Source organism: Trachurus japonicus, chromosome 12 (assembly GCF_045865225.1).
Source record: "Trachurus japonicus isolate A0001 chromosome 12, Traja_1.0".
In the NCBI taxonomy this organism is placed as follows: domain Eukaryota; kingdom Metazoa; phylum Chordata; class Actinopteri; order Carangiformes; family Carangidae; genus Trachurus; species Trachurus japonicus.
Window position 1 is genome coordinate 14,641,304 of NC_140918.1, and position 25,343 is coordinate 14,666,646.

Here is a 25,343-nt window from a genome sequence, read left to right on the forward strand (position 1 = left end):
CATTTTCTTTGTTTTACGATTATTTAATTTCTTTATTTTAAAGGTGTACATGGGGATGTAAAGGGGCCAGACAAGGAACTGTGGCATCCAGGGGGAGATGTTCAGCTTCCACACCCTCGTCTCGACGCTGTGATTGGACGATCGGATGGAGCAGGATCCCTGAAGTGTTGGGTCATTTTTCCAAAAGATGTTTTCCATTAATTTTAAGGAGGGGGGTTGGCATTTGTTCACACTGGACCAGAAACACACAGGAGTCACAGGGATTAGGTGGAGAGTGGGGACGCCAGTCACTTTAGGAAGGCGCTACGGTATCCTGTTGAACAGGTGAGTGTCATTTTATATATTTACTCATAATGTCTTAATTTAAATACATTAACAACAGTTTTCTATAAATCTCTCCTGTATGGTATAAGATCTGTAAGATCCAGCCAGGTCTGTTTTACTGTGTCAATAATCTGACTTTATTAGTTCACATATGCTGTGAGGGACACAGCTCTATTTATAGTCTGGCTGCACATTTACATACCATGCACAGAGATAATGCTATGTCTTGTATATTGACCTCTGGGGAAACATAAACACAAGGCCATATGCAAACATTCACAGACCTCTTGAAAAAAACGCATTTAATATACAGCCATGTCAGTGTGTGGCCTACATGGCTCTGCGACACTGTGTGTGAGGGAGATGGGCTAAGGCGTCAGCGTCAGGGGTAATGAGTTAAGTCGAAGGCTAAATATCACATTAAGGTAAGAGGCTTTATCGACCATACAGAACTACATTGAAAAAATATCAATTTTGTACTGCACTTAAACTGTGAAAATAGTTTTTAAATGCAACAGCTTTTGTTCCAATGGTGAAATAACACTATCATAAATAGTTTAATGTTTTTCTTGATTTCTTATACTTTATACTTGTTTCTTACTTCTACTGTACTGCAGTGGCCATTTAAGGGAGATGCATTTTACAAATTAAAGGTGTGATGGCTGCTCTTATGCGTTTACACAGTATTTCATCTGGACTGTGGATGGGTGATAAACCCGCTGACGATAAATACACTGGAACATATTCATTTAATTTCAAATGTGAAGTTATTAGTTATTGAGTTGCCTTTCAGACAAACAGAAAAAAAAAACAATATTGTAGCTTTTTTGTGATATCACAGTAATCAAATGATATTCCAGCAAATATAACAATATGTTTTATCATTATACTGGTGGATAAAGAATATGTGACAGACTAAAGTTTAAGGGGCCATAAATCACAAATCATATGAAAATACAACAACAGTGTTGTTTCTTTGAATCAATTATAAAATTGTATAGGACTCTAAATTTAAAACCACTGCCCCGCATCTGTCCAACATGATTCTTTCATTATTGATGTAGTTAACCATTATTTTTCCCAACAATTGATTAGTTGTATAGTGTGTCAAATGTCAATTTTTTTAATTTTTAAAAGTTCCAGCTCCGTTATCCCTGTTTACATTTCTTGTTTCTATGTTTTTTATGTGTATGCTGTGGAGTGCTTTGATTTGTCTTATACTTGTTGTCTTGGAGAGGCCAAAGACAAATTTCCACTATGGTGAACAATAAAGTCATTCTATTCTATTCTATCATGTAAAGAGGAAGTTCTCGTCTCTAACAGCAGAACCTCATGTGTTTCCCTGACAGATCTCCGGCTGGTGTCTTCTGACCACTTTGTGGCCTTCATGGAGATCTTATACATCAACTCCTCTGTGGTCTTCGTCTCTCACAGACCCACCAACAACTCCTTTGGCGAGAAGACGGTGTACGAGCGTTGCAAAGACATGCCCGCCGTCCTCATTTGGTACCTGACCCTGCAGTTCATCAACATGTTCCTGGGCATCCCGGCCAACATGATGGTGCTGTGGCTCATCCACAAGAACAAGGGCGACTCCTCTACCTCAGACATCTTCATCCTCCATCTGGCCATTTTAGACGTGCTCTTCTGCCTCATCCCTCCTCTGGAGCTGGCCAACATCGTCTTCCTCACCACCAGCAGCACCTGGTACGTCCTTCGCTTCTTCTACGGCATGAAAGACTCTTCGCCGCTCTTCCTCTCCTGCATCTGCCTGGACCGGTACATGGCCGTGGTCCACCCCATCACCTTCACCGAGCTCAAGGACCGTCAGCACCGAGCCGTCCTGGCCATGGTGGTGTGGCTGATCACTCTGGCCTACGCCGCTGCCAAATGCGTGGGCAACATCGTCAACTTTGAGAAGGTCTTCACGGCGATGATCCTCGCGGCGTTCGCCTTCATGGTCTTCTGCAACATTGTAATCCTCTGGGCGCTGAGGCAGTCCGGGCCCGGCAGAGACGAGATGCACCCTGTGAAGAAGAGAGCCTTCAAGATGGTCCTCATCATCCTGGCCATTATCGTCTTCAACTACTTCCCCCCTGTGGCCTTGTTCCCCTTCCAGGAGTACTTCTCTCCCGACGTGTTTCGCTGCTACATTCACTACGTGGCCTTCGGCTTGATGGACTTCAGCAGCACCATCCAGCCCATGCTCTACCTGTCCAAGGAGAAGCTGCCATGGAGCATCGGCTGCTGTCAAACCAGCGAGACTCAAACCCAACAGTGACGTTTCCTATTGGCTGTTCTTTTTTTTATTTAATTTAACACAAAAGTTGGGTAACCCTTTAATTTACAGGCCGCTAATTACGTGATAATGTCAAGAAATAGCCAAGAATTTGCATCATAATGTCTAGAAATAGTCTAGAAATAAAGGTCAATTTCATAATAGTGTCGAGAAATGTAGCCAAGAAATAACAGTCGATTGCAAGGACTTGGTGTAGAAAAATTCTGGCCTTTCCCAGAAAATTCAAAGCATGAAAAGCATGTGTAAACTTTTGCCTTTATGAAACACATATTACTATGAAATTGACTGTTATTTCTAGGCTATTTCTTGACATTACTATGCGATTAATTGATATTTCTTGGCTATTTCTTGAGATTATTATCATGCCTGTAAATTAAAGGGTTACCAAAAGTTGTTTTATAAATGCACTGATGTAGTGAAATACAAGAGAATAGGTTATGTTCTGGCTGGAGTAGATATTGACAAATATAATATGCGCTGTGCAGTGGTCCTACAGGTTTGGGTCACCCAGAGGGAGACATTGAAGTTCTTCTCTGTTATGTAAATGCACAAACTTCATCAACAGTCACATATTTCCTCAGTTAACTCTGGTGATATGAAACCACGTGCTTGATCAATATAAAACTCATCTTCTGCTGCTGATTTTTCAAGCATAAAGGTCCAAATATTAGCTGGTTCCAACTTCTCAGATGAGAGAATATCCTTCTTTCATGACAATAAACTTAATATTGTTTTTTGGGGGGAAACGAAAGAGGGAAATGAAGATCAAGCAGTGGGCTCTGAGAATCTTAATGGGCATTTCCTCCAAAATTATTTTCAATTTGAAGACAAGAAATGTATTTATCAGTAACTGATCATGAAAATATGACCTGAGAGATAGAAATTGTCTTGTTTTTCCAGAGTCATGTCCTGGTTACTCTGGACAATCCACAGACCTTGGGTTGAGCGTCTTTATAATGAAGAAATAGTTTCCTGTGAAATCAGCTGACTGTGTGTTTTTGAACACATAATGAATCCCATTCATCTCTGTTGCAGGGAAATGTCAGTCAAAAATATCTACATTCCAGCTCGAGGTAGGAGGAAAAATAGGTCTTTTGTCATTTGGGTGAACTAATCCTGTAAAATGTCTTACAGTAATAATATGTTACATACTCAAAACTGAAGGACCTGTGATCCAATCATGTTTCATACTGAGACTGAGACAACTGAACCTTCAGCATGAAGCGTCCTTGTCTGTCACAGCATCATTTCTTCACCTGCGAAAACTATTTTCCATCACTGTGGATTTATGTAGACAAGACACATTTTGGATTCCTAATTAAACAACAATTCTCACATGTAGGGATGTCACGATAATAGATTTTTTTGGTACGATTACTGTCAGAGAAATAATCACGGTATTACGATTATCACGATTATTATTAATTTCAAAACACTATTAATGTGTAAAATAAAATATAGTTAAAATATACATTACTTATTATAAAATATTTTAAATATCTATTAAAATATGACCAATTATTAATCCGCCAGGGGAAGTGTCATCTATATCAAAAGTTAATTTTAATCTTTTTTTTTTAAATTACAAATGACACTCTAGCATTTAAATTCATATCAATTTAATGCTATGTTAGGTAAATGGACCAGTATCTGTGCATTTACCTTTACTTTGGCGCACATCTGCCGACACGGTTCATACATAATCTTTTTTTGGAAAGTGACGGTATTTAGGAATCTTTGCGATCAATTAATTGTGGCGTTTAATACTGCGATTAACAAGTAATTGTGACATCCCTACTCACATGTATGTGTGTGAAGGTTTTTTTTTAGTATTTTTTGTTGTATAGCTTGAGGGAATAAAGGCAGGAACCACTGCATTACACACAAGCACTTACAGGTACGTACTATATGTGTATCTGCTTTCACAGTCTCACCAAATGAATGAATGTATTTGTACTTTTAGTGAACATAATTTTCCTGCACATTTTCTATCATTTGAAATAAAAGTGTATCTTAAGTAAAGAAAAAAAAAGACAGAAAAATGTTTCTGGTTAATGTTTCTCTTTAATTTAGACACAAATCACACAGAAGTAAATCACGATAAATTCCTAGCAGCAAACACTCAGTTTAATATACATTGCTATGCAGGTATATCAACCAGTTGCCACCACAACTAACAGTAGGCCGATTATCACGAACATGAGACTTTACTCCTGCGTGTGTCACTTGCACATTATTCATGGTGAGACCGACGTGGTGTCACAGGGGTAAACCTAGAACGAATCCACGAGAAGCTCCACATTATCTGAGATCAGCCGGGCTTACCAACGATTATTCATTCACTACTGAGAGCTGATCCGTCCATACTGAATTTGCGTTAACATCATTTTCAGTAACATCATTACACAAATACATTCTCGTCAGTTCAATAGATTGGACAGCTGACTGTGTAATTAAAGCTATATACAGCATTATATCAATGATCTTCACCTTACGTTACTGAGCGGTACACGTTTCTAACTCTCTGGCTACAAGGTGTATAAATATGTGTAGAAGCACTTTATTTCTAAAACAGTTAGATTTGGATATTTTTACTCAACAACCCTCAAACTTATCTTTTTTTCCCCCTCATAGGAAGGTCAAAGGGCAAGACAACAGAACCTAGACTTTACCTGGGTTGCAAATAAAAAAATTAATTATTCTCCTTTCCTAAAAACTTTTCCTTTGTCCTTTGCGACTTTTCGACTGCAGCGCTGGACCTGGGATGTGATGTCTTACTTAAAGACACGAGTCACGACAGCAGTGTAAATAATAATCACACCCTGGCAGTCTTTCTTTTTTTTTTTTTTTCTTATGAATCATTTCATAAACATAAAACCAACATTTTGGTAACATACATCATGTATGTTAAAGTCATTTTAGTCATTTTTCGTCAGAGAGTTGACTACAGGTAGAATATCACTTAGTTAATTGATCAAAATTAAATAATGAATCACTACTAAATATTTGGCCCTGTGTTAAAGCAGCACAGGGGGCTACATTATTGGCTGTGTGTTTTCACAGGTACTGGGGAGACAGTGAAATACGATGCAGATGAAGTCCAGCAGGTGAATCAGTTTAAAGTTTTATCAGAAACCAAACCACTTCACAGGAGCTTTTAATAATTCAACCACTCCACCACAGTGGTAACTATTTTATATTCTGTCACGAGCATCTCATAATAAAGAGTGAAAGTACTACATTCAAGCTTCAGGCTGTGCTCGGACTGAAGACAAGGCTTTCATTCATCTCAATGAGCCCATGCCCCTCCAGCAGAATAAATATCTTTGTATCAAAAACTGCAGGGAAGTGGTTTAGTATCTGATGATCTCTTTCATTTATGAAACTGTTACAAGTCACACACCTGATTTCTGGCGCACGTGCATCCTCTTGTCCAGTGTCCTTGCTGTTTCAACAATACATTTCTCCCCATCATCATGACAAATGATGCTGATTATAGGCCGGGAGATGTGCTTCAAAGTAGTCAGTGGATTTTGAATCTCAGCTTTTGCATCATTCAAACAAATTTGGTCGGAATTTCTATCGGTGTCTTTAAAGTGTCTCCGAGGCCGAGGCCGGGCCCGGGTTCGAGTCGGCCTCGCTGGCGCCGCCCTCGCACTCAGCCATCAGCAGCTCCTTGGCGGCGGCGTGCTTCTTCAAGTGTTTCTTCAGAGAGGAGTGGTCCGTGTAGGTCTTTCCGCAGTCGCTGCACAGGTAGACCTTCTCTTTGGTGTGGACCAGCTCGTGTCTCTTCAGGTGGCCCGCCCGGCTGAAGCTCTTGCTGCAGTACGAGCAGTTGTACTCCTTCTCCCCCGTGTGAGTCCTCTGGTGCAGTTTGAGGCTGCTGGCCACCGTGAACTTCTTGCCGCACTCGTCGCAGCTGTACGGCCTCTCTCCCGTGTGCATCCGCATGTGTATGGTGAGGTGGCCCGCCTGGCTGAAGGTCTTCTTGCACAGCTTGCAGCTGTAGGGCCTCTCTCCGGTGTGGATCCTGTTATGCGTCTTGAGGTCGCCCAGGCCGTTGAACCTTTTCCCGCACTGGGTGCAGCCGTACGGCTTCTCGCCGGTGTGGATCCTCTCGTGTATGCGCAGGTTGCCCGCGTTGCTGAAGGTTTTGCCGCACTCCTGGCAGCTGTAAGGCCTCTCCCCGGTGTGAGTCCGCAGGTGGACTTTGAGCTGGTTGTGCTCGTTGAAGCGCTTCCCGCAGTGCGAGCAGGAATACGGTTTCTCTCCGGTGTGTATGCGTTTGTGTATCCTGAGCTGACTGGGGTGGGCGTACGTTTTGCTGCAGATGTTGCAGCAGTAGGGTCTTTCCCCCGTGTGGGTGCGTTTGTGGGATTTGAGGAGATCGGCTCGGCTGAAGTGTTTACCGCAGTAGCTGCAGTTGTGGACCTTTTCTTTGTGAGTTCTCATGTGGGTGTTGAGCGAGGTTGCTCGGCTGAATGTTTTAGGACAGGAGGGACAGTGCAGTATGTTGTCGTTGTTCTCCGAACCCTCGTCTCCAGGAGCAGCGGGTGAATCGTTTTCCTTATGCGTCTCTATTTCTGACTCTGAAATTGGCTCTGCCTCTCTGCTCGGCCCCTCAGGATCTTGCTGTGACGCAGGGTAATACCTCAACTCATGGTTCAACTCCTGCTTACAGAAGCTGTCATCAGCACCGTACCCCAACACCCCGTTCTGCTCCTCCTCCTCCTCCTCCTCCTCCTCCAGCTCCGTCTTAATAACCGGTCCATCTTCCTGCACGTAGCTGTCAGAAACAATGGTGACTTTGACTTCGCTGCCTCTGGACTCTTGGTCCGAGCCTGAAGGTGGCAGCAGAGGCGCGTATGCATCGTGGCTGTCACAACCCACCTCTGTGTTCTCACTTTTCACCGACTTCACTAACAGATTGAAAAGAGACGAGGGCTGGGAGAGGGAGAGGTCCATGGCGCCGTTTTCATCCAAGCCGGGCTCCGTCTTCACTGATACCAAGGTCTGTGTGGACAGAGTTACCTCTGAGGGCTTCACACACGGTGGTTCCACACCGTGATTAGTCTGTTTGAAGAAAGAGGCAGAGGATGTGCTGTCCCTCAGCTTGTCTTTGTGCTTCCTCCTGCGGCTCTTCTTGTCACTGCTGCATATGGACATCTTGGTGGAGCTGATGGGGCCGCCGCTCCACTCTGAGGTCGAATACTTTTCTGGGTCATCTTGTTCACGAGCATCTGTGAAAATTCAAGGCCAAAATAAATGAGCTTGCAACTATGTGCTATGCATATCTATACTGTAAACAAAACAAGAGTTATGACAGCAGTAATATATTAAAGCTGCCTTTTGTGTTGACACTGGGGGGAGTAGAGCAAGCTGAAACCACTGGTATAGGCCTAACTGTAGTTGTGTGTGTTCGCATATTGTTTTAAATCTGAGCTTTTATTAGGGGTTGTGTTTCTAAAAATCTAGCAAATATAACCACAATACTCACTAGCTGCTTGGCTCTTTCACTACAAAACACTCCCCTTTGTTCATCAGCTAGTCCTTAACTTTACCAGTTTATCAGCTTGGTGCTAGACAAACAGTGTTGTTTAGCAGAGTTGTGTTATACTTCTCTGCAGCTTCATCACTATAGGTGACACAGTTAACACCAAAACATATTGAATGCACTTCTTACTAGCAGGTATCATGCAAAATGTGTGGAAATAGCGAGGAGCTTAATATTATATGCTGCTGTGTTTCCTTACATGCACAGATGTGATCTCCACAAGGGCTGTTTTTTTCCCTACATAATAAAATAAACTTTAAAAAGTGTGATTGATTGATGTTTAAAAACGGATACTGCCATTTTAAGGCCAAGGGCACAAATACTGTGATGTGTGCACTGTGTGGACCATGCACATACGCTGTACTAGAATCATCAGACTGTTATTATAATGTTATACTATAAGTCTGGCATGCCTAAACCATACCAGATAAACCAGCTGTTTTCATTATATAGTGAATTATTAGTCAGTAAAATGTCAGAGTTGATGGTTTAGCCTACAGGCCTCGATGATTAACCAGTGTTGACGCAGTGTTAATGTTTGGTTGACTGATTAATCCACTCTGAACGAAGTAAGTGCAGCATTGTTTACGTCTGTTTGCAGTGTTGTTGTTACGTTACTGTGGCGCTGAAACCTTTATTTATATCCACCGGGGCACAGTTTGCTGACTCTGCGGGACATGCTTGAACAAAGGGTCGGTGCCTGCATGACGAGGCTACACACACAGTCTGATGTTGATATTTACCGACTCTGGCCGCAGACTCCCTGCTCTCGTGTGCAAGCAGCCGCCTCTTCAGGCCCTCGTTCTCGGACTCGATCCTGTGTATCGTGCCCTGGTACTCACGCAGGGTCCGGTCCACCGAGTCCAGGATGTCGCTCACCGTGGCTTTGAAGATCTCGTTCAGAGACGACTCCAGGAAGGTTTTCAGGTCGTTCGTCTTCTTGGCCATGTTTGACCGAGCGGCTGCGGGTGTTGCAGGCAACTCGGCGCGGCGGTACACTGCTACAGTTCAAAGTATCAGGGACAAAACACACAAATAAGGTGAGTGGGTGTGTGCAAAGACGCTCTGTTGCTGCCGTGTGCGGAACAAACAAAGCGGAGGACGGGCGCAGGAGGATGACGGTGAGGAGAGGAGAGGCTGCCGGGGCACAGGCCTGCAGCGCCCCCAGCGGTGTGGCGCGGTAACTTACCGTCGGACCAACAGCCCTGAGCCCCCCCACGATAGATGCTCTTGTGCCTCACTCAAACAAACACGGTGATGATGATGATGGTGTGTAAACAACAAAAGAAAACCAGCCAAACCACAGCAGCATTACTAGGTTACTACAAATAATACTATCCTACTAGTACCACCACTAGTACTACAACAACAACAATATCATCAACTCCTCCAGCCACTAGCAAGGACGCTCACTTAACTGCTGCTAGGTAACGCTAACGTTCTAAATACCAACGGTTATTTGGATGCTAATCGTGCTAATGACACTGTTTACACTTGGTTACGCCAATAGTATAATCAACATTGTGAAGAATAACGACCTTACATAACTTCACTCATGTGAGCTAAATGGTTTTACAACTAGTTAATGTGGTAGTTAGTAATTATAGCTAACTGCATCAATGCTTGTAACTAGTGCTAATAGTAATATTTTGTGTGTGAAAAATGCTAAACCAGGCTAGCAAGGAGTGATGCTAAATGCTGCTGCTAATGAAGCTAATAAAACTGTAGCTGATGCTAAACAAGTGAATAGTTTTATTTGTGCTAATCTGTCAGTAAAGATAGAACTGTTTTTATTGTCTTTAAAGTGGTTTGTTACCAAAATTAAACAAAGGCCACATAATAAAAATAATTCAATTAAGTGATGATGATACTAAAAATAGCAGTGAAAATAGCACAGTCAGACAGTCTGTGTGCACTGTGCACCAGAGTTCCTACCCACAGACAGGCAGTAGGAAATAAAGCAGCAGTACTACTGTACAGTAGTATAGTTAAAATGTGCATACTGCATTTGGACAACTTCTGGTTTTACCACATTGCTCCTGCTGTCATTTGCTGGAATGAAACTGAGCCACTCCTCTCACCTGAATCACATGTATGTGTGCTGCTTACATGCCTTCAGGACAGTGGGCGTGGGCTGAGGCCTCTCAGGTGTCTCTGAGCCCTTGAGCTATCTGCCAATCACCGTGTACCTTTTTTCCCTTCCTCCTTGTTGCCATTCAGCTGCTTTCTCTCACTCTTACCCTTCTCTAAATTATCCCTGTTTTTCCCCACCCAGCTGTAGCGAGACGAACGGGACGAAGGCTGACGGAAAACTGTGATCGTGATCTCTTCAAAATGGACAGGAAGCACAGAGGAGGAGGAGGAGGAGGAGGGGGACTTGGTCCAGACTGGGACGTGTGACCTGCATGCATCTTTATGCGACACCACAGACTTGAGAGGCTGCCTGCCTTTAAGAGAACGGATGTGTAGCTGGTTTGTTGCGCGCAGCAGGTTCAGGCACAATCAACTGAGGGGTGTTTGTATACTCGTGTGTGGGTGAATGTGTCTGCGAAGGCACTGCTCTTTGACAGCAGTATCAAGCCAGTGCAACACAGTGGTGTGTCTTTCCCTCCCACAAGACTTGACTTAAAACCTCACAAGCTGGCTGATCATATGATGTCGCTTTAAAGAGCCTGGAAGGGGTAAGTCATGCTCCACAGTTGAAACGATTTCTCTTAATGAGATTTTATTTTAGCTCTTTGAGGTTTGAAAATGTTCAAGTCTACGTCTGTGCAGTGTTCACTGAATGTAATGAATGAAGTACTAGGTAGGGTTGATCCACCATAGACAAGTTCTATTATTGCACATGTATACATTTATAACTCATTTCACACTTTCACTTTTCCCCCAGAGTGGCTGTGTTCCTCTTTTTATTTTGTTCTCTGTTGGATGTTTTGTTGAATATAAATATATTTCTACTTCCCCTTTAATGTGTCAAGCATCCTCTCCAGGGTGACACGCTGTGAAAGCTTCCCATTCATTGTTAGCAACTTCTCATGGTAAACGTCACATAGGGCAAAGTGAATTTTGGTTGATTTATTTTATATTTGCGTGAAAGTATCTTTAATTTTGACTTATTTTCTCTTTGTGTGAGGTTGAAAAAAATGTTTATTTCTGGGGATCTCCAGAGTCAGCCAAGCATTCAGCTACAGTGTTTAGTATCAACAGTGCTGCCAAAGATACTATCACACACAGAAGATTAACCGTGTTATCATGTGAAATGCTCAATATTTTCTACAAGGGCTTTAGGAGATTATAATCGGTCCTGTATAATTTCAGAGTATCAGAATTCATTTGAAATTCAGTCTTTTAAACTGGAAATACCACAAGAGGCAACTTTGCAGTTTGTAAAGTTTAAGCAAATACATTCTTTCTGTTTCCAACACAGTGTTTACAGATGATCCTGTGTTGCTAGTCGTCGTTAACTCTCAAACATGTACTGTAACACCCTGACAGGAACTGCGAAGTGAGCACCCACACAGGAAATGTGGTCAAAGTCTGTCCCGGATGTTGGTTACATGACGTGAATAGAATAATGAAGACAGACAGGTATTGAAAAAAAAAAATAGTGTCATAGATAGAGGGATGAATCTGAGATCAAACTTAAGATTGAATCAGGCAGAAAAAGGATGAGATGTGGCGATGTTTTAACTTCTGACTTTTTTGACTTTCTCGGACAAGATGTCCTTGGTTTTTGTGTTGGCAACACACAGTGACGACAGGTTTAGAGTTCAACGCGGCCTGGTCCATCAGCCTGGGTCCGAGTGCAGCACCATGATAAAATGATAAACACAGGGTGTAGATAGATAGTTAAACTGCTCAGCAGAGACAACCCCTCAACCCCACCCTCTGCCCCCCTTCTAAACCTCCACACATGCACCTCTGTCTCTCTGCCTCTCTCTCTCTCTCCCTCCCTCTCTCTCTCTCTTTCTGCCTCTCTTGCTCAGTTGCTGTGCTGATTTGATACACGTCTGTGGTCAGGAAGTGCAAACGAGCTTTTGTGTCATTTCACTGAAGTCTGTTGCACTACACAGCTGCAATGCCAAGAGATTAAGACATTTGAGAAATAATCAAGATGGGCTAAAAAGAAGGAAGAAATCTTCTCTAAACTGGATTATGCAGTGAGTGAGTGTGTGTGTGGAGTGTTTTGTTTGGTTGTGTTTTGGCAGCGTGATATTTTGTAATTTGAAATACTGCCTTTTGTAGGGGGGCTTTTTAAATCGACTCCTTCTCACAGATGAATAGAAAAATAGAGATCTCGTTGCTATTACTCTACAACCAAATATAGTAGAGGGTCATGAATGGCTTCTTTTGTTCATCAGCTATCAGATGTCCCTGCTGGAGGTTCCCCAAAAAGTTTTTTTTTTTTTAGTGTGGCATTCAAATAGTTCATGAAGACTCATTTTAACAGAGCGGTTTTGTTTTTGTTGGGCGACATCAGGCCGAATGTGTCTGACCTAAAATATATGCCAGTTTTTCTTGTGCTGCTGAAGATGAGGATGTGGTTAGATATTTTTAAACAGTAATGAGTTCTGTCTTTTGTTACAGATCTGTGAATGGCGCCGCTGGAAGTTATAACATGACTTGGGATCTCTGATTTACGCAACTTAACAAAAATGAACATCCGCCAGGACTGCATTTAGCAAAGGGAGGGGTATTGTGTGGCATTTACAGCTACAGCGTCTCTCACCGAAATCCACGAAAACCTCAACATAACAAACTAAACTGAGGCAGACTCTAATGGAGGAGGAAACCTTGTGCTCCTCTCTGCCAGATCACACAGATTCATTCCTGCAGGAGCCTCAACAAGACTCATGGATGTCTATAGAGCACCAGCGCATCAATGGAGAACAGGAGGCCATTGTTTTGGGCGCGACGGGCGTGCTGATAAACCAGGCACATGGGGCCGATCAACTCAGTCTCACCCTGAAGGCAGGACAAGAGAGTCCTGAGGCGGCAGAGCAGTGGGAGCAAATAATATGGCCAGCGCACCCCATGAGCTGCACCAGTCCTCGGCTTTCTATCGCCACAGTGCAGTGGGACATGCCCGGCCCCTTCACAGAGACGCCTTCACCTATGACTGACAGGAGCCTGGCGAATGAGCTGAACTACGGTGGCGTGACGACGAGCCCAGGCACCACTTCCCTGTCACTTCACCAGTCTGACGATGATAACGCTGAACCTCTCGCACCGGAGGAGAGGGAGGAACAAGATGAGTTTGACTCACAGCCTCTGAATTCAGGCGTAGAGTGGACAGGAAACGGCTCAGAGGTGAGTAATGTGTGATTGGAGATGTAATGCTGTTATACCGCCGTTATTTAGATTCTTGTCTATTTCTGTGTCTGTGTAGCTACACCTTTTATACGGCACTTCCTGTGTCATTACCTCTTCCCTCGCTGACTACACCAGTCTTTATGTCCTTAGAGATGTGTGTTTATGTTGTTGTAGTGGGTTGAGAAGTGAGAGTGGACATCATGTTAGTCAGATGAGTCTCAGGACCGTAGCTACCTACTCACCAACCCTACCGGCCGTCACAAGTTTTCTCTCACACATGTCATGCTCATGATCGATCGGCCTGTGTTGCAATTTCCAGCCATGTGATGCTGCAGATGCAGAAGAGCCGGCGACACAGGAAAAGGAAGGTTCAGCACACGAGCCAGTAGACAGTGACAATGGTACGTATTAACACCTTTAAAGAAACATGTTTCCGTTAGTTTTCTTGTTTATTGTTGTATTTCTTGAGTGTTTTGACTGAAATTCAAAGGCTGTTAAGGACACTGGAGTTTAAGAGACGGTACAAAGAGAAAATTATGAGTTCATATGGAATGTGTAGGTAGTTGCTCTTGTAATGATTTCTATTAGTCATTGGCCATGATAGATTTGCTCGTGTTTTCGTTTTCTTTTCTGTCGGTATTAATTACAAGTAATTTGGCAGACCATCTAGTTTAAAAGGAAATGAGTAAGAGGCAGGGAAAATAAGTTATCTTCATCGTGCTCTTATCCAGGCATGGGATGTGTAAAGTGTAATCTCATTTTGTCAGTAATGTTACAAATTAAAAATGTCCATGCATGCAACAAATTAAAAAAAAAGTGTAGATTTTTACTGCAAAACTCTGATGTTCTCATGTGTCTGAAAAAAATCCCAGAAATCGCACTGAGGGCAGACACAGACGAAGAAGAAGAAGAAGAAGAAGAGGAGGAGGAGGAGGAGGAGGAAGGACGCTCATCACCATCGGATACAGTTGAAACTGTGGACTTAATCGATATTGTTAATGTGATTGAAGACTCGGAGGATGAGGCGGACAGCGTTGAGGATTTAAAACCAGAAGAGGAACAGGAGGAGCCCGGCGTTTTGCTGACTGGACAGGGAGACTCAGAGGAAGAGCAAACTTCAGCAAATAGTGTGGTAGAGAGTGAAGAGGAGAACGAGGAGGGAGGCGAGGAAGAAGACGAGGACGAAGAAGAAGAAGATGCAGAGCAGAGTGTGATAAACGTATCTTGCCCTGAGGAAAGTGAAGAGGCAAAAACTGTCAGTTGTCTCAGTTATGTGTGAGTATCAAAAAAAGGGGAACAGGAAGTGTGCACTAAAAGTAAATGCTTTCATTATGTTAATCGTGTCACAGTATGTGCAAATATAACACTGACTGCATTGCATGTTCCATCCACACTTTGTAGGGAGGTCTCTGCAGAGCCGCCACAGCCTGACGACACTGGGCTGACACAAAACCCCGATAAGCTTATTGATCCGCAACAGGAAGAGCCTTCGGAGGAGAGCTGCTGTTCGGGAACTGAAGAGGACACAGAGATACCGGAACGGTTACATGAAGATCCCACAGATCAGACCGAAGAGCCAGAAATGCGTGAAGATGTAGATCGTGACATGGACCCTGAACAGTCAGAGGCAGCGGACAACGAAGAGAGAGAAGAAGCATCAGTGCAGGGGTTAGAAAATGCAGAGAAGATAGAAAACTCACAAGACGTATTGGACCTGAGTGAAAAACTGGAGGAGATAAGTTGTTCAGAGTGTGACCACACGAGTTCACAGGAGAGAGAGGCGTCACCGCAACCTGAACAACCCGAGGCCGAGCGGCCGGAAGAGCCAGAGCAAATCCAGGAATCACAGCAGTCACAACATCTGGAACAGTCGGCACAGATGGAGCTGACGGAGGAGGAGCCAGCCCAGCCCGAAACCACAGAGCAGATGGAGCAGACGGAGGAGTCGGTTCAGTCAGAGCAGACGGAGCAGACGGAGGAGTCGGTTCAGTCAGAGCAGACGGAGGAGGAGCAGACGGAGGAGTCGGTTCAGTCAGAGCAGACGGAGGAGTCGGTTCAGTCAGAGCAGACGGAGGAGGAGCAGACGGAGGAGTCGGTTCAGTCAGAGCAGACGGAGGAGTCGGTTCAGTCAGAGGAGTCGGAGGAGTCAGTTCAGCCAGAGCAGACAGTTCAGTCAGAGCAGACGGAGGAGTCGGTTCAGTCAGAGCAGACGGAGGAGTCGGTTCAGTCAGAGCAGACGGAGGAGTCAGTTCAGTCAGAGCAGACAGCCGAGCAGCTCGCGCAACCAGAGAATTCAGATGAGTCAGAGACAACGGAGCAGCTGTCTCCCGAGACTGAAGCCGCCGCACAGCCCACAGCAGAGGCTGAGGTAAATCAGGTGGGCACGCAGGCAGAGGAGGAGACGTCACGTCAGGGCGGAGAGGAAGGAGCTCCCGAGGATGGGGATGTACAGACTGTGGTGGCCAACGGGGAGCAACCCGACCCTCCTGAGTCAGCTGTGCCTCAGGAGAATCACATGAACGGAGGCGAGGTGGAGAGAGAGATGGCCCGCCGCCTCGCCGAGCGGCTCTATAAGTTGGACGGCATCCAACGGGTGGATGTGGTGAAACATTTGGATAAAGAGTAAGAACATGTTTTTAGATCATTTCAATCTGTCTGTTCGTGGAATGACTGTGTTGAGGGCACCGCTGCTAAAACCCACAAGTAGAGGGTTGCAGAGGGTTTTACTGCTGCGGTGGGGAATTCCCAGCTGGAGTAAATGTCAACCACAGCATCGATGAATAACTTTAGAGCTAGAATATAATACATTGATATAACATCAGTGAATGAATAACAACTACGCCCAGGCAACGACGGACATAACCACAGCGCTGCGTAAACAGTATCAAACAATGAAAAAGTCCAAAAATAGCCAGCTCTTAACAATCAAACCTTTTGAACATCCATTACAACAACATTCACTTTACATCACTGACAAAACATGAACAACAATGTATGGTGCTGGAGAAACCTGGTGGAAATCTTTCTCAGGCTTTTCAGAAGTTAGCAACAACCTTTTTGATCAGAATATTTCGGCTATATGTAAATTATTAAAAGAAGAAAATGAGAATTAGAGTACTTGATGTGTTTTGAATCTGCCAACCTCAGTCTATAATCTAGACTTTTTTTTTAATCCAAACTTTCTTTATTGATATTTGCATAGAGCCAACAAGATTACAGGCAATAATGTTCAACAACCACAACAGATAATAGTTCCATGACAGGTTATAATCTAAACCTTTCTCTTAGTCTTAGTCCCTAGCGCATAAACAAGATGTGTTTATGTAAAGTATGTCCAAGCAAATTTCCATCGGTAGAATTTCATGATATATTTAACATGGAAGAATACACAATATTTCATTGGAAACCGGTGAAATTATGACAACTAAATGTATGTATCATGTCATGGGCAGGCTGTACAGTGTGGGGATAAAGGTTGAATTTAATTCATACAAACTGTCACAACATTACTATTTATCATACTAATGGAAATTTGCTTGGACACACCTTATGTGTATATGATTCATGGCCACAATTCTGTTAAATATACACATGTTGTTATATGTCCAGAGATTTTTCTTTTTCTTTACAGGTCAGTAACACGATTTAATAATATTTATAAGTCAATATATCTACGCCCCCCCACACCCTTTTGCCCTTGGAGAACTAACTTTATTCCACAAGAAACACTCTTTCATTTATTCCATCCTCTTACTACAATCTGATAAAAATCCCCTTGGTGATGCCACCAGGCTGAACTGACCTAATGCTGAACTAATAACAGAAACTATGTGGCGGCGTTAAGGTTAAAACAACCCACGCATTACCCAGACATGGAGAGTTTATTTTAAGACGCTATTGAACTGCATGGTGGGAATCGTAGCATCTACGGTATCTAGTTCCTGAAACTGGAACTGTAACACTGGAGTACTCGTCGATGATGATGAACTGGTTGAACATTTGACACCTGTTTCACCTCTGAGCTCAGTGATGTCATCGCTGCAGGAGGGTGAGACTGAGAAGCTGAACCAGTGGGTTTTCAGTTCTTGTTTAATCTGTGAAAAAGAACCAACTTCCTCTATGTGCGCGGGAATCATAGTCTGGAGGTCACATGGTTTCTTTTGCCAGTGCAGCATCATCTTCCTTTGTTTACAGTTTCAAGCTGATAAAAAAAAAAGATTGATTGATTGATTGTTTTCTAAACCCTCTAAGTCACGATAACAATCATACTGAATTTTTTTGTTTTCTCTGTTCAGTAACGCCTTCAGTCAAGCTGTCGGAGAGGAATATCTCAAATTTTTCGACTTCACCGGGCAGACCCTGGATCATGCCCTGAGGTGAGAATCACAGAGGCAGAGTGTGAACGGCCTGCAATGACAGACTCGTTGTCGCTTACGGTTTCAGTTTCTTTCTCTCTGTGTCAGGTCGTTCCTGAAGGTGGTGGTGCTGATCGGGGAGAGCCAGGAGAGAGAACGCGTGCTGCAGCATTTCGCCTGCCGCTACCAGGAGTGCAACCCCGACTCCTTCTCCTCCTCAGGTGAGTCTCTGTCACTGGTTGTGTGATGTTTTTGTGATTCATGCTCATAGACACAGCTGTGAGAGCTCTTATGTGACATATACATGTGTCATTATCACTTCTTTTTTTTTTTAAATACCCCCAGGGGCCGTGTTGGCTCTGACTTGCGCTTTGATGCTTCTCAACACTGACTTGCACGGACAGGTGAGACATTTATGTGTGAAAGAAGTGATTGAGGATATTGTAGATTCTGTTGTGACTTGACACTGTTATCTAAAGATCTGTGTGAGACGTGTAATTAGTTTTTTGTGTGTGATGACAGCATGTGGGAAAATCCATGTCCTCCTCGAAGTTTGTGACCAACCTGGACGGGATGAATGAAGATGAAAACTTCAACAAGGATCTCCTGAAAGTGAGGCCGTCACCGAAGCTTTCAGAGAACACATTTTATTAAATCAAGATGTTGATGAAATTGTTATTTTACATCTTTCCTCTCTCCATCTACATTATAGAGTCTTTACAATTCCATTAAGAACGAGCAGCTGGAGTGGGCAATGTAAGTGGACAGATGTTTTTTTTATCTGCTCTCTTTCAATGACTACACCTTTGTCATATCCCTCACTAAATAATCTCCCGCTGTGTGTTGCAGTGATGAGGAGGAGTTGAAAAACTCTGTGTTGCCGGATGAAGACACAGGGAACTGTGCCACGCTGCATACAAAATCCAACCCCTTCCAGGATGTTCCTCTGGACAAAAAGGCGTCAGTGGTCAAAGAGGGATTCCTCCAGAGAAAACTCCATGCCGACACTGACGGCAAACGCAGTAAGTCGGCCTTAATTTGACTATTAGGATAGTTTTTAGTTTTATTATTCAATAACTTTACAAAACATTGTCAACATTAAGTCCTGAAGTTTGTTGTAACTGCATTTTAAAGGGATAGTTGAACATTTTGGCAAATTGGCCCATTGCCATAATCCCTATAGTCATAGCAGTAGGTTTGTTACCTTTAATTGTCGGTGCAAGCTATTTTTAGAACGGCGGAGCAGAGCTGTGAGCTGCTCAGAGCTACGCTACGGAGGCTCATGGAATTTCTTGGTTTCCCTCATCAAACTCATCAAATACACAATCCAACAACTCCAAAACGCTCTTGTGGACAAGTTGTGACCTGCACATTCACCACGCTATGAGACAATAACAGAACGTTACGAGACAGAGTTGTTTTAGAGGTAAATTCATGCAAAACAACTGATGCGTGTTCCCGTTGGGTTCAGTTTTTCGGCAAACAGTCTCTGCATTTGCCTCAAAAACAACTTGGCCTCGGTGTGGAGTGGGGGCTAGGATTTAGGAATGGCGGCCCGCCACTCCTAAATGAATGTAGAGGAAACACTGTGTATTATCCTGTAATTATAATGTGAATGCTGTTAGTGTCTATTCCTCACATACACACACCTGTTTCTACCTTGTTGCAGCTCCGTGGGGGAAAAGAGGCTGGAAGACTTTCTACGGCGTCCTGAGGGGAATGGTCCTTTACTTACAGAAGGTCAGAAACTCAGCTCCAGCTTTTACTGTGTTGTGAAAATAATTCAGTGTCGTCTGTCATTATAAATACATTTCTGTAATATCCCCTCATTGTGTTTGTGTGTTTGCGTGTCAGGATGATTACAGGAGGGAGCAGCAGACTAACGAGGAGGTGGTGAGCGTGCACCACTCTCTGGCCGAGCAGGCGGCTGATTACACCAAGAAACCGCACGTCTTCCGTTTGCAGACGGCTGATTGGAGGGTTTTCCTCTTCCAGGCCTCGTAAGTCACGGCACAGCTGGAATCTGTATGTGCATGTATGTATGTGTGTGTGTGTTTGCCACACTCAGAGATCTTGTTTGTTTTGTTGCTCAGATCCAAAGTGGAGATGAACTCGTGGATCAGCCGCATCAACCTGGTCTCGGCTCTCCACTCGTCGCCTCCGTTCCCCGCGGCCGTCGGCTCCCAGAGGAAGTTCTTCAGGCCGATCCTCCCCGCCACGCAGTCTGCTCACACTCTGGTACACAACCATACTTCTCTTTCTTGGTGGCTTTGATTTCCTTATAATTACAAGTTATTTTGCATGTTTTTCTTCTGAACTGTGAACTCCTATTTCTATACCAAATGTGTGTGTGTGTTGTATATTTGTTGTTTCCGTTTTATAGGCGGCTTGAGAAATGTTATTGTTCATGGTATAAAAACTATTTCTGAACCTGTTCGTAATTTAAGCTCAAGTTTTGGCCAATAAATCAAGAGATACTAAAATTACGACCAAAGTCTGCTATTTTATATACAGTATATATTTTTCTCAATAATATCAGGGACAGGGACAGCTAACAAAACCATCACATATGTAATTTTGAACAATATTTTTGTCCCATTGAACTGAGACTAGGAGAAGCAGCGTTTATAGCAATATTGACTTAACATTTTACTAACATTAGCCTCCTAAGCTATTACAGGAACAAATTTAATCTGAAGTGAACAACAGCTATTTTATTTATTAGTGAATTAAACTTCTCATTTCTGACAGAGTGTCAATGTAGTTCTTTCAAAAGTTGCATAGTTTTACTTTAAAATCAAACAATCAATTTCTTTTTAAATATGATTAATGTAACAGACATGCCATGTACCCAGGGGGCAAAATCCCAGTTTTTTGAAAAACGGACACGGAGCGTTGTAAAAGGTTTGACACCAGAAATGATATCTAGGAACTTCAAGGATTAAAACCTGGGTGGACAACCCGGTCAACTAGCTGCTGGAAAGCTACAGGGGCCAAAACCCCTTTCTGGGGTCATTTTGCTGGCGAAATGATGTAAATGCAAATATTTAGGTACTACAATGGCATAAATAGTCATACAACTATAAAATTTGGCAGAGAGTATCTTGACACATAGGGGGAGGCATGAAAAAAACATTCTGGGGTTTGTTGCAACTCGATTTTAAGATATCACCCTCAACATCCCAAAAAAGACCAAAAAAAGTACTGTTCGCCTGACAAATTCTCATGAAAATTATTATTTTTCAGCACTTTATGGAGAATATCTATGCTTAACACATATATAGAAAAATTCCTTAATTCATAAGCTTCCATTTGAGTCCAAGATAGCCTTTCTACTAGCTACTGGAAAGCTACAGGCTGTCTCCAAACAATGCAACACCTATTGTGAAAAACTACATGTTAACTGGCCTGATCAGAAACCATTCTATTTCTGGTCTCCCCAAAGTGAACAGATAGATAGAGAAGACCGTTGGCCACGTTGACCTCCCATTGAACTGAGACTAGGAGAAGCAGCGTTTATAGCAATATTGACTTAACATTTTACTAACATTAGCCTCCTAAGCTATTACAGGAACAAATTTAATCTGAAGTGAACAACAGCTATTTTATTTATTAGTGAATTAAACTTCTCATTTCTGACAGAGTGTCAATGTAGTTCTTTCAAAAGTTGCATAGTTTTACTTTAAAATCAAACAATCAATTTCTTTTTAAATATGATTAATGTAACAGACATGCCATGTACCCAGGGGGCAAAATCCCAGTTTTTTGAAAAACGGACACGGAGCGTTGTAAAAGGTTTGACACCAGAAATGATATCTAGGAACTTCAAGGATTAAAACCTGGGTGGACAACCCGGTCAACTAGCTGCTGGAAAGCTACAGGGGCCAAAACCCCTTTCTGGGGTCATTTTGCTGGCGAAATGATGTAAATGCAAATATTTAGGTACTACAATGGCATAAATAGTCATACAACTATAAAATTTGGCAGAGAGTATCTTGACACATAGGGGGAGGCATGAAAAAAACATTCTGGGGTTTGTTGCAACTCGATTTTAAGATATCACCCTCAACATCCCAAAAAAGACCAAAAAAAGTACTGTTCGCCTGACAAATTCTCATGAAAATTATTATTTTTCAGCACTTTATGGAGAATATCTATGCTTAACACATATATAGAAAAATTCCTTAATTCATAAGCTTCCATTTGAGTCCAAGATAGCCTTTCTACTAGCTACTGGAAAGCTACAGGCTGTCTCCAAACAATGCAACACCTATTGTGAAAAACTACATGTTAACTGGCCTGATCAGAAACCATTCTATTTCTGGTCTCCCCAAAGTGAACAGATAGATAGAGAAGACCGTTGGCCACAGCAAGTGGAGCTTTTGAGATAGAAAGGCTATCTTGGACTCAAATGGAAGCTTATGAATTAAGGATTTTTTCTATATACATGTTAAGCATAGATATTCTCCATAAAGTGCTGAAAAATAATAATTTTCATGAGAATTTGTCAGGCGGACAGTACTTTTTTTGGTCTTTTTTGGGATGTTGAGGGTGATATCTTAAAATCGAGCTGCAACAAACCCCAGAATCTTTTTTTCATGCCTCCCCCTATGTGTCAAGATACTCTCTGCCAAATTTTATAGTTGTATGACTATTTATGCCATTGTAGTACCTAAATATTTGCATTTACATCATTTCGCCAGCAAAATGACCCCAGAAAGGGGTTTTGGCCCCTGTAGCTTTCCAGCAGCTAGTTGACCGGGTTGTCCACCCAGGTTTTAATCCTTGAAGTTCCTAGATATCATTTCTGGTGTCAAAGCTTTTACAACGCTCCGTGTCCGTTTTTTTGCTTTGCCCCCTGGGTATAATGTGACACTTGCCATGAGATATCCATAAAGTGCACAGACTCTGTTCCTGATCGTACCTGATGGCCTTTTGTTCTGTTCTGTTTGCTGTTCAGCAGGATTTGCATTGAGCTTATTTGCATGAAAGCTTAATTTGTTTCTCTCTGCTATTTCCTGTGCAGGAGCGTCAGCTGCAGTCTCATGCAGGAATGTTAGAGTCCTTTAAGGCGGACCTGTCCTATCTGCAGGAAAACCCACCGGAGGGCAAAAAAGCCAAAGCCAAGGAGCTGGAGGAGCATCGAGTCAGAGCAGATTACCTGCAGCACGAGGTGGAGGAGCTGCTCTGGGAAAATGTGCAAATACAGGTGTGAGAAAAAAAAACAAAAAGTGACCCAGTTTCTTTTTGCTCCAACCCTGCAGATGTGTCGCTATGAGACCTACAACCAGGTGCTGGAGGCCTGGCAGAGCATGCAGACGACAGGCAACGGCGTGTTGAGCACCGCAGACCTGAGCCAGTTTGATAAGGCCATGTGTGCAGACGCTCCGGGGGAGGAAGAGGACGAGGAAGGCGGGCTGAAGAAGTCCCACTCCAGCCCCTCACTGGAGCTGGAGCTGGCTCCTCCGCCGGTGGTCAAAGTCAGACGCAACATCTCTGAAAGACGGACTTATCGCAGGATTGTGATCCCGCGACGGAACAAAGAGGTCTGACAGGTGGCGTTCCCCTCAGAGATAATAACGGCCCTTTGAAAATGCAGATTCGTGTTTGTTCCTGTGAGCTGACAGGACTTCAGATTTCTAAGTTTGGTTAAGAACTGAAGCAGGGAAACACCAAAGTTATAAACAGTGTGAAATATGTCTCTGCAACTTGTTGTGTTTTTGAGTTTTTCTGCATTTTTCTCTTGTGCACTTTTTCAAAAACCTCAGGGAATCCCAAGCACCCAGACTCTCAGGACGGAGGGGAGAACCTGATTCTTTCGTTGAGTGACTCAAAGTGTCTGGCCCTAATTTATTTAGTGTTTTTTTTCCTTCTTTTTGAATAGTTTTGGTTTGTTTTAATTCTCAAAATGGTACACAACTGCGACAGTGTGCTCCGGGCAAAACATGTGCCTTTAAAACCACAAGAGGGCGCTGTAGCACAGGACAAGTGTGAGTGATGGTACAGGGAGAAAATGAGCTGTCAGTAAGTTAGAAACTTGTTTTAAGGAATCCTATTTGCACTTTTGTTGTTTTTGATATTGTGCATAAACTGTTGATTTGTTGACAGTGCTTCTTTCACTGTTACATATCTTGTTCATATGAAGGATTTATTACCAAAATGTTGTTGTTTTTCTCTTTTGGGGAAAAATAAACTGTTACTTGTGTAAATCTTTCAGAGTTGTTGTTTTTATCAGTGTTATTCAAATTCTTGCTGCATAAGTTTTATGAGCGTGTATTGTGTTGTTTAATTGTGTCACTTTTTATTATTATTTCTAAGATAGGAAATGAAAGATTTCACAAAAAATGTAAATCAACTTAAATGTTCAATATCTGCTTTATTTGGTTACTGAGAATGTGTCTTTGTTTCCACCCCGGCTCAAATTACATAACTACCTCTATTGATATGCAGTAATAACTTACAACCTTTGATCTTTTCATTATATGAGAACACTTTTGTTGTAAAAAGCGACATACATGGGCTACAGTATATAAAATCATTATTGTTATGTCATATTGACATTGATATATAAAATAAGTCATGATGGGACAAGATAATCAAGAGAAATTATATTAACTTGAAGGAACCTCAAACAAGAATTAAGTCCCAAAATTTAATCAAGAAATAACTTAATGACTTTTAAATTGAATATTGAAACCACGAGGTGGCCAAATGCGATGTCCACATCATATAAATATACAGTTTACACATTTTACAATGAAGCAATGTGGTGCAACAGAAATCCCGCACTTAACAAATATCTTTCTAAACATTAGGGAACAATCTTGTCAAGTTCAGATCTCACAAAACTTACAGACAACATTACATAAAAAATTATATTATGTCAGTAAAATTAAATGCAGAAATGACCACATAAACCTAAATCTCAATCTGGCAATCACAATATATTGATTAATTTTTGCATCACGGTGTTGGAGGCCGATCAGACTGAAGATGCAGGAGTTTGTAAAAGACCTTAAAAGTTATTGTTCCAAAAAAACAGTGATGAAACACTGAATGTCTGTTTTTGGAAAAAAAATTCCCACCAAATTTAACCTTAATATCTTATCACAACACTGTGGTGATCCTAAACTGATATGTAGAGGAAAGTGTGTGTGTGTGTGTGTGTGTGTGTGTGTGTGTGTGTGTGTGTGTGTGTGTGTGTGTGTGTGTGTGTGTGTGTGTCTATGTGTGTGATCACTCACAGTGGCATGGGCCCCATTTTGTTCTCTTTCAGCCTGACATGTTGAGCAGCAGTCGACCTGGGGCGGTTGACAATAAGAGCAGGATGTCTGGAATTAAACCCCGCCCCCCCTTCCCCTCCCACAAACACACACACACACTCACAACACACACACACACACACACACACACACACTCACAACACACACACTCCTCATACAGGAATGCGATGTGACAATATGAAGTGCAGAAGAGCACAGACAACACAGACAGTGAC

The 25,343-nt window shown here is 42.7% G+C and overlaps 3 protein-coding genes across 11 annotated transcripts; 2 read left to right on the forward strand and 1 right to left on the reverse strand.

Annotated features, from left to right (window-relative positions):
- Positions 1–59: 59 nt before the first annotated feature.
- hcar2 (hydroxycarboxylic acid receptor 2-) lies at positions 60–2,629 on the forward strand. The gene is made up of 2 exons (XM_085792409.1): positions 60–324; positions 1,759–2,629. The coding sequence occupies exons 1-2, from the start codon at positions 188–190 to the stop codon at positions 2,603–2,605; spliced, it is 984 nt and encodes a 327-aa protein (XP_085648535.1). The 5' UTR covers positions 60–187; the 3' UTR covers positions 2,606–2,629.
- Positions 2,630–4,667: 2,038 nt separating this feature from the next.
- Positions 4,668–9,199, reverse strand: LOC146977270 (uncharacterized). Its single transcript, XM_085793374.1, has 2 exons — positions 8,921–9,199; positions 4,668–7,863 (listed from the first exon to the last, which is right to left on the reverse strand). The coding sequence occupies exons 1-2, from the start codon at positions 9,123–9,125 to the stop codon at positions 6,215–6,217; spliced, it is 1,854 nt and encodes a 617-aa protein (XP_085649500.1). The 5' UTR covers positions 9,126–9,199; the 3' UTR covers positions 4,668–6,214.
- On the forward strand, positions 8,994–24,056 carry LOC146977271 (uncharacterized). Of its 9 annotated transcripts, none has more exons than XM_085793369.1 (18): positions 9,611–9,734; positions 10,453–10,858; positions 11,673–11,765; positions 12,765–13,487; positions 13,810–13,891; positions 14,363–14,765; positions 14,892–16,112; positions 17,786–17,866; positions 17,954–18,066; positions 18,191–18,249; positions 18,368–18,457; positions 18,558–18,601; positions 18,695–18,867; positions 19,515–19,585; positions 19,700–19,845; positions 19,939–20,083; positions 22,872–23,018; positions 23,110–24,056. In XM_085793369.1, the coding sequence occupies exons 4-18, from the start codon at positions 12,957–12,959 to the stop codon at positions 23,395–23,397; spliced, it is 3,594 nt and encodes a 1,197-aa protein (XP_085649495.1). In that variant the 5' UTR covers positions 9,611–9,734; positions 10,453–10,858; positions 11,673–11,765; positions 12,765–12,956; the 3' UTR covers positions 23,398–24,056. The 9 variants fall into 9 exon arrangements, with proteins under 9 accessions (XP_085649492.1, XP_085649493.1, XP_085649495.1 ...); XM_085793368.1 differs by lacking the exon at positions 11,673–11,765 and adding an exon at positions 12,164–12,337; XM_085793372.1 differs by lacking the exon at positions 11,673–11,765 and having other exon boundaries at positions 14,892–15,612; positions 15,766–16,112.
- Positions 24,057–25,343: the final 1,287 nt, after the last annotated feature.

Excerpts from the sequence above, each read along its gene's own strand:
- hcar2 (XM_085792409.1), top strand. The coding sequence starts at position 188 with ATGTTTTCCATTAATTTTAAGGAGGGGGGTTGGCATTTGTTCACACTG. Across the intron at positions 325-1,758 it reads TACGGTATCCTGTTGAACAG|ACCCACCAACAACTCCTTTG; the intron begins GTGAGTGTCATT and ends CGTCTCTCACAG.
- LOC146977271 (XM_085793366.1), top strand. The coding sequence starts at position 12,957 with ATGGAGGAGGAAACCTTGTGCTCCTCTCTGCCAGATCACACAGATTCA. Across the intron at positions 16,113-17,785 it reads GTGAAACATTTGGATAAAGA|TAACGCCTTCAGTCAAGCTG; the intron begins GTAAGAACATGT and ends TTCTCTGTTCAG. Across the intron at positions 18,602-18,694 it reads GAGCAGCTGGAGTGGGCAAT|TGATGAGGAGGAGTTGAAAA; the intron begins GTAAGTGGACAG and ends TGTGTGTTGCAG.
- LOC146977270 (XM_085793374.1), bottom strand. The coding sequence starts at position 9,125 with ATGGCCAAGAAGACGAACGACCTGAAAACCTTCCTGGAGTCGTCTCTG. Across the intron at positions 7,864-8,920 it reads GGAGTCTGCGGCCAGAGTCG|ATGCTCGTGAACAAGATGAC; the intron begins GTAAATATCAAC and ends GAATTTTCACAG.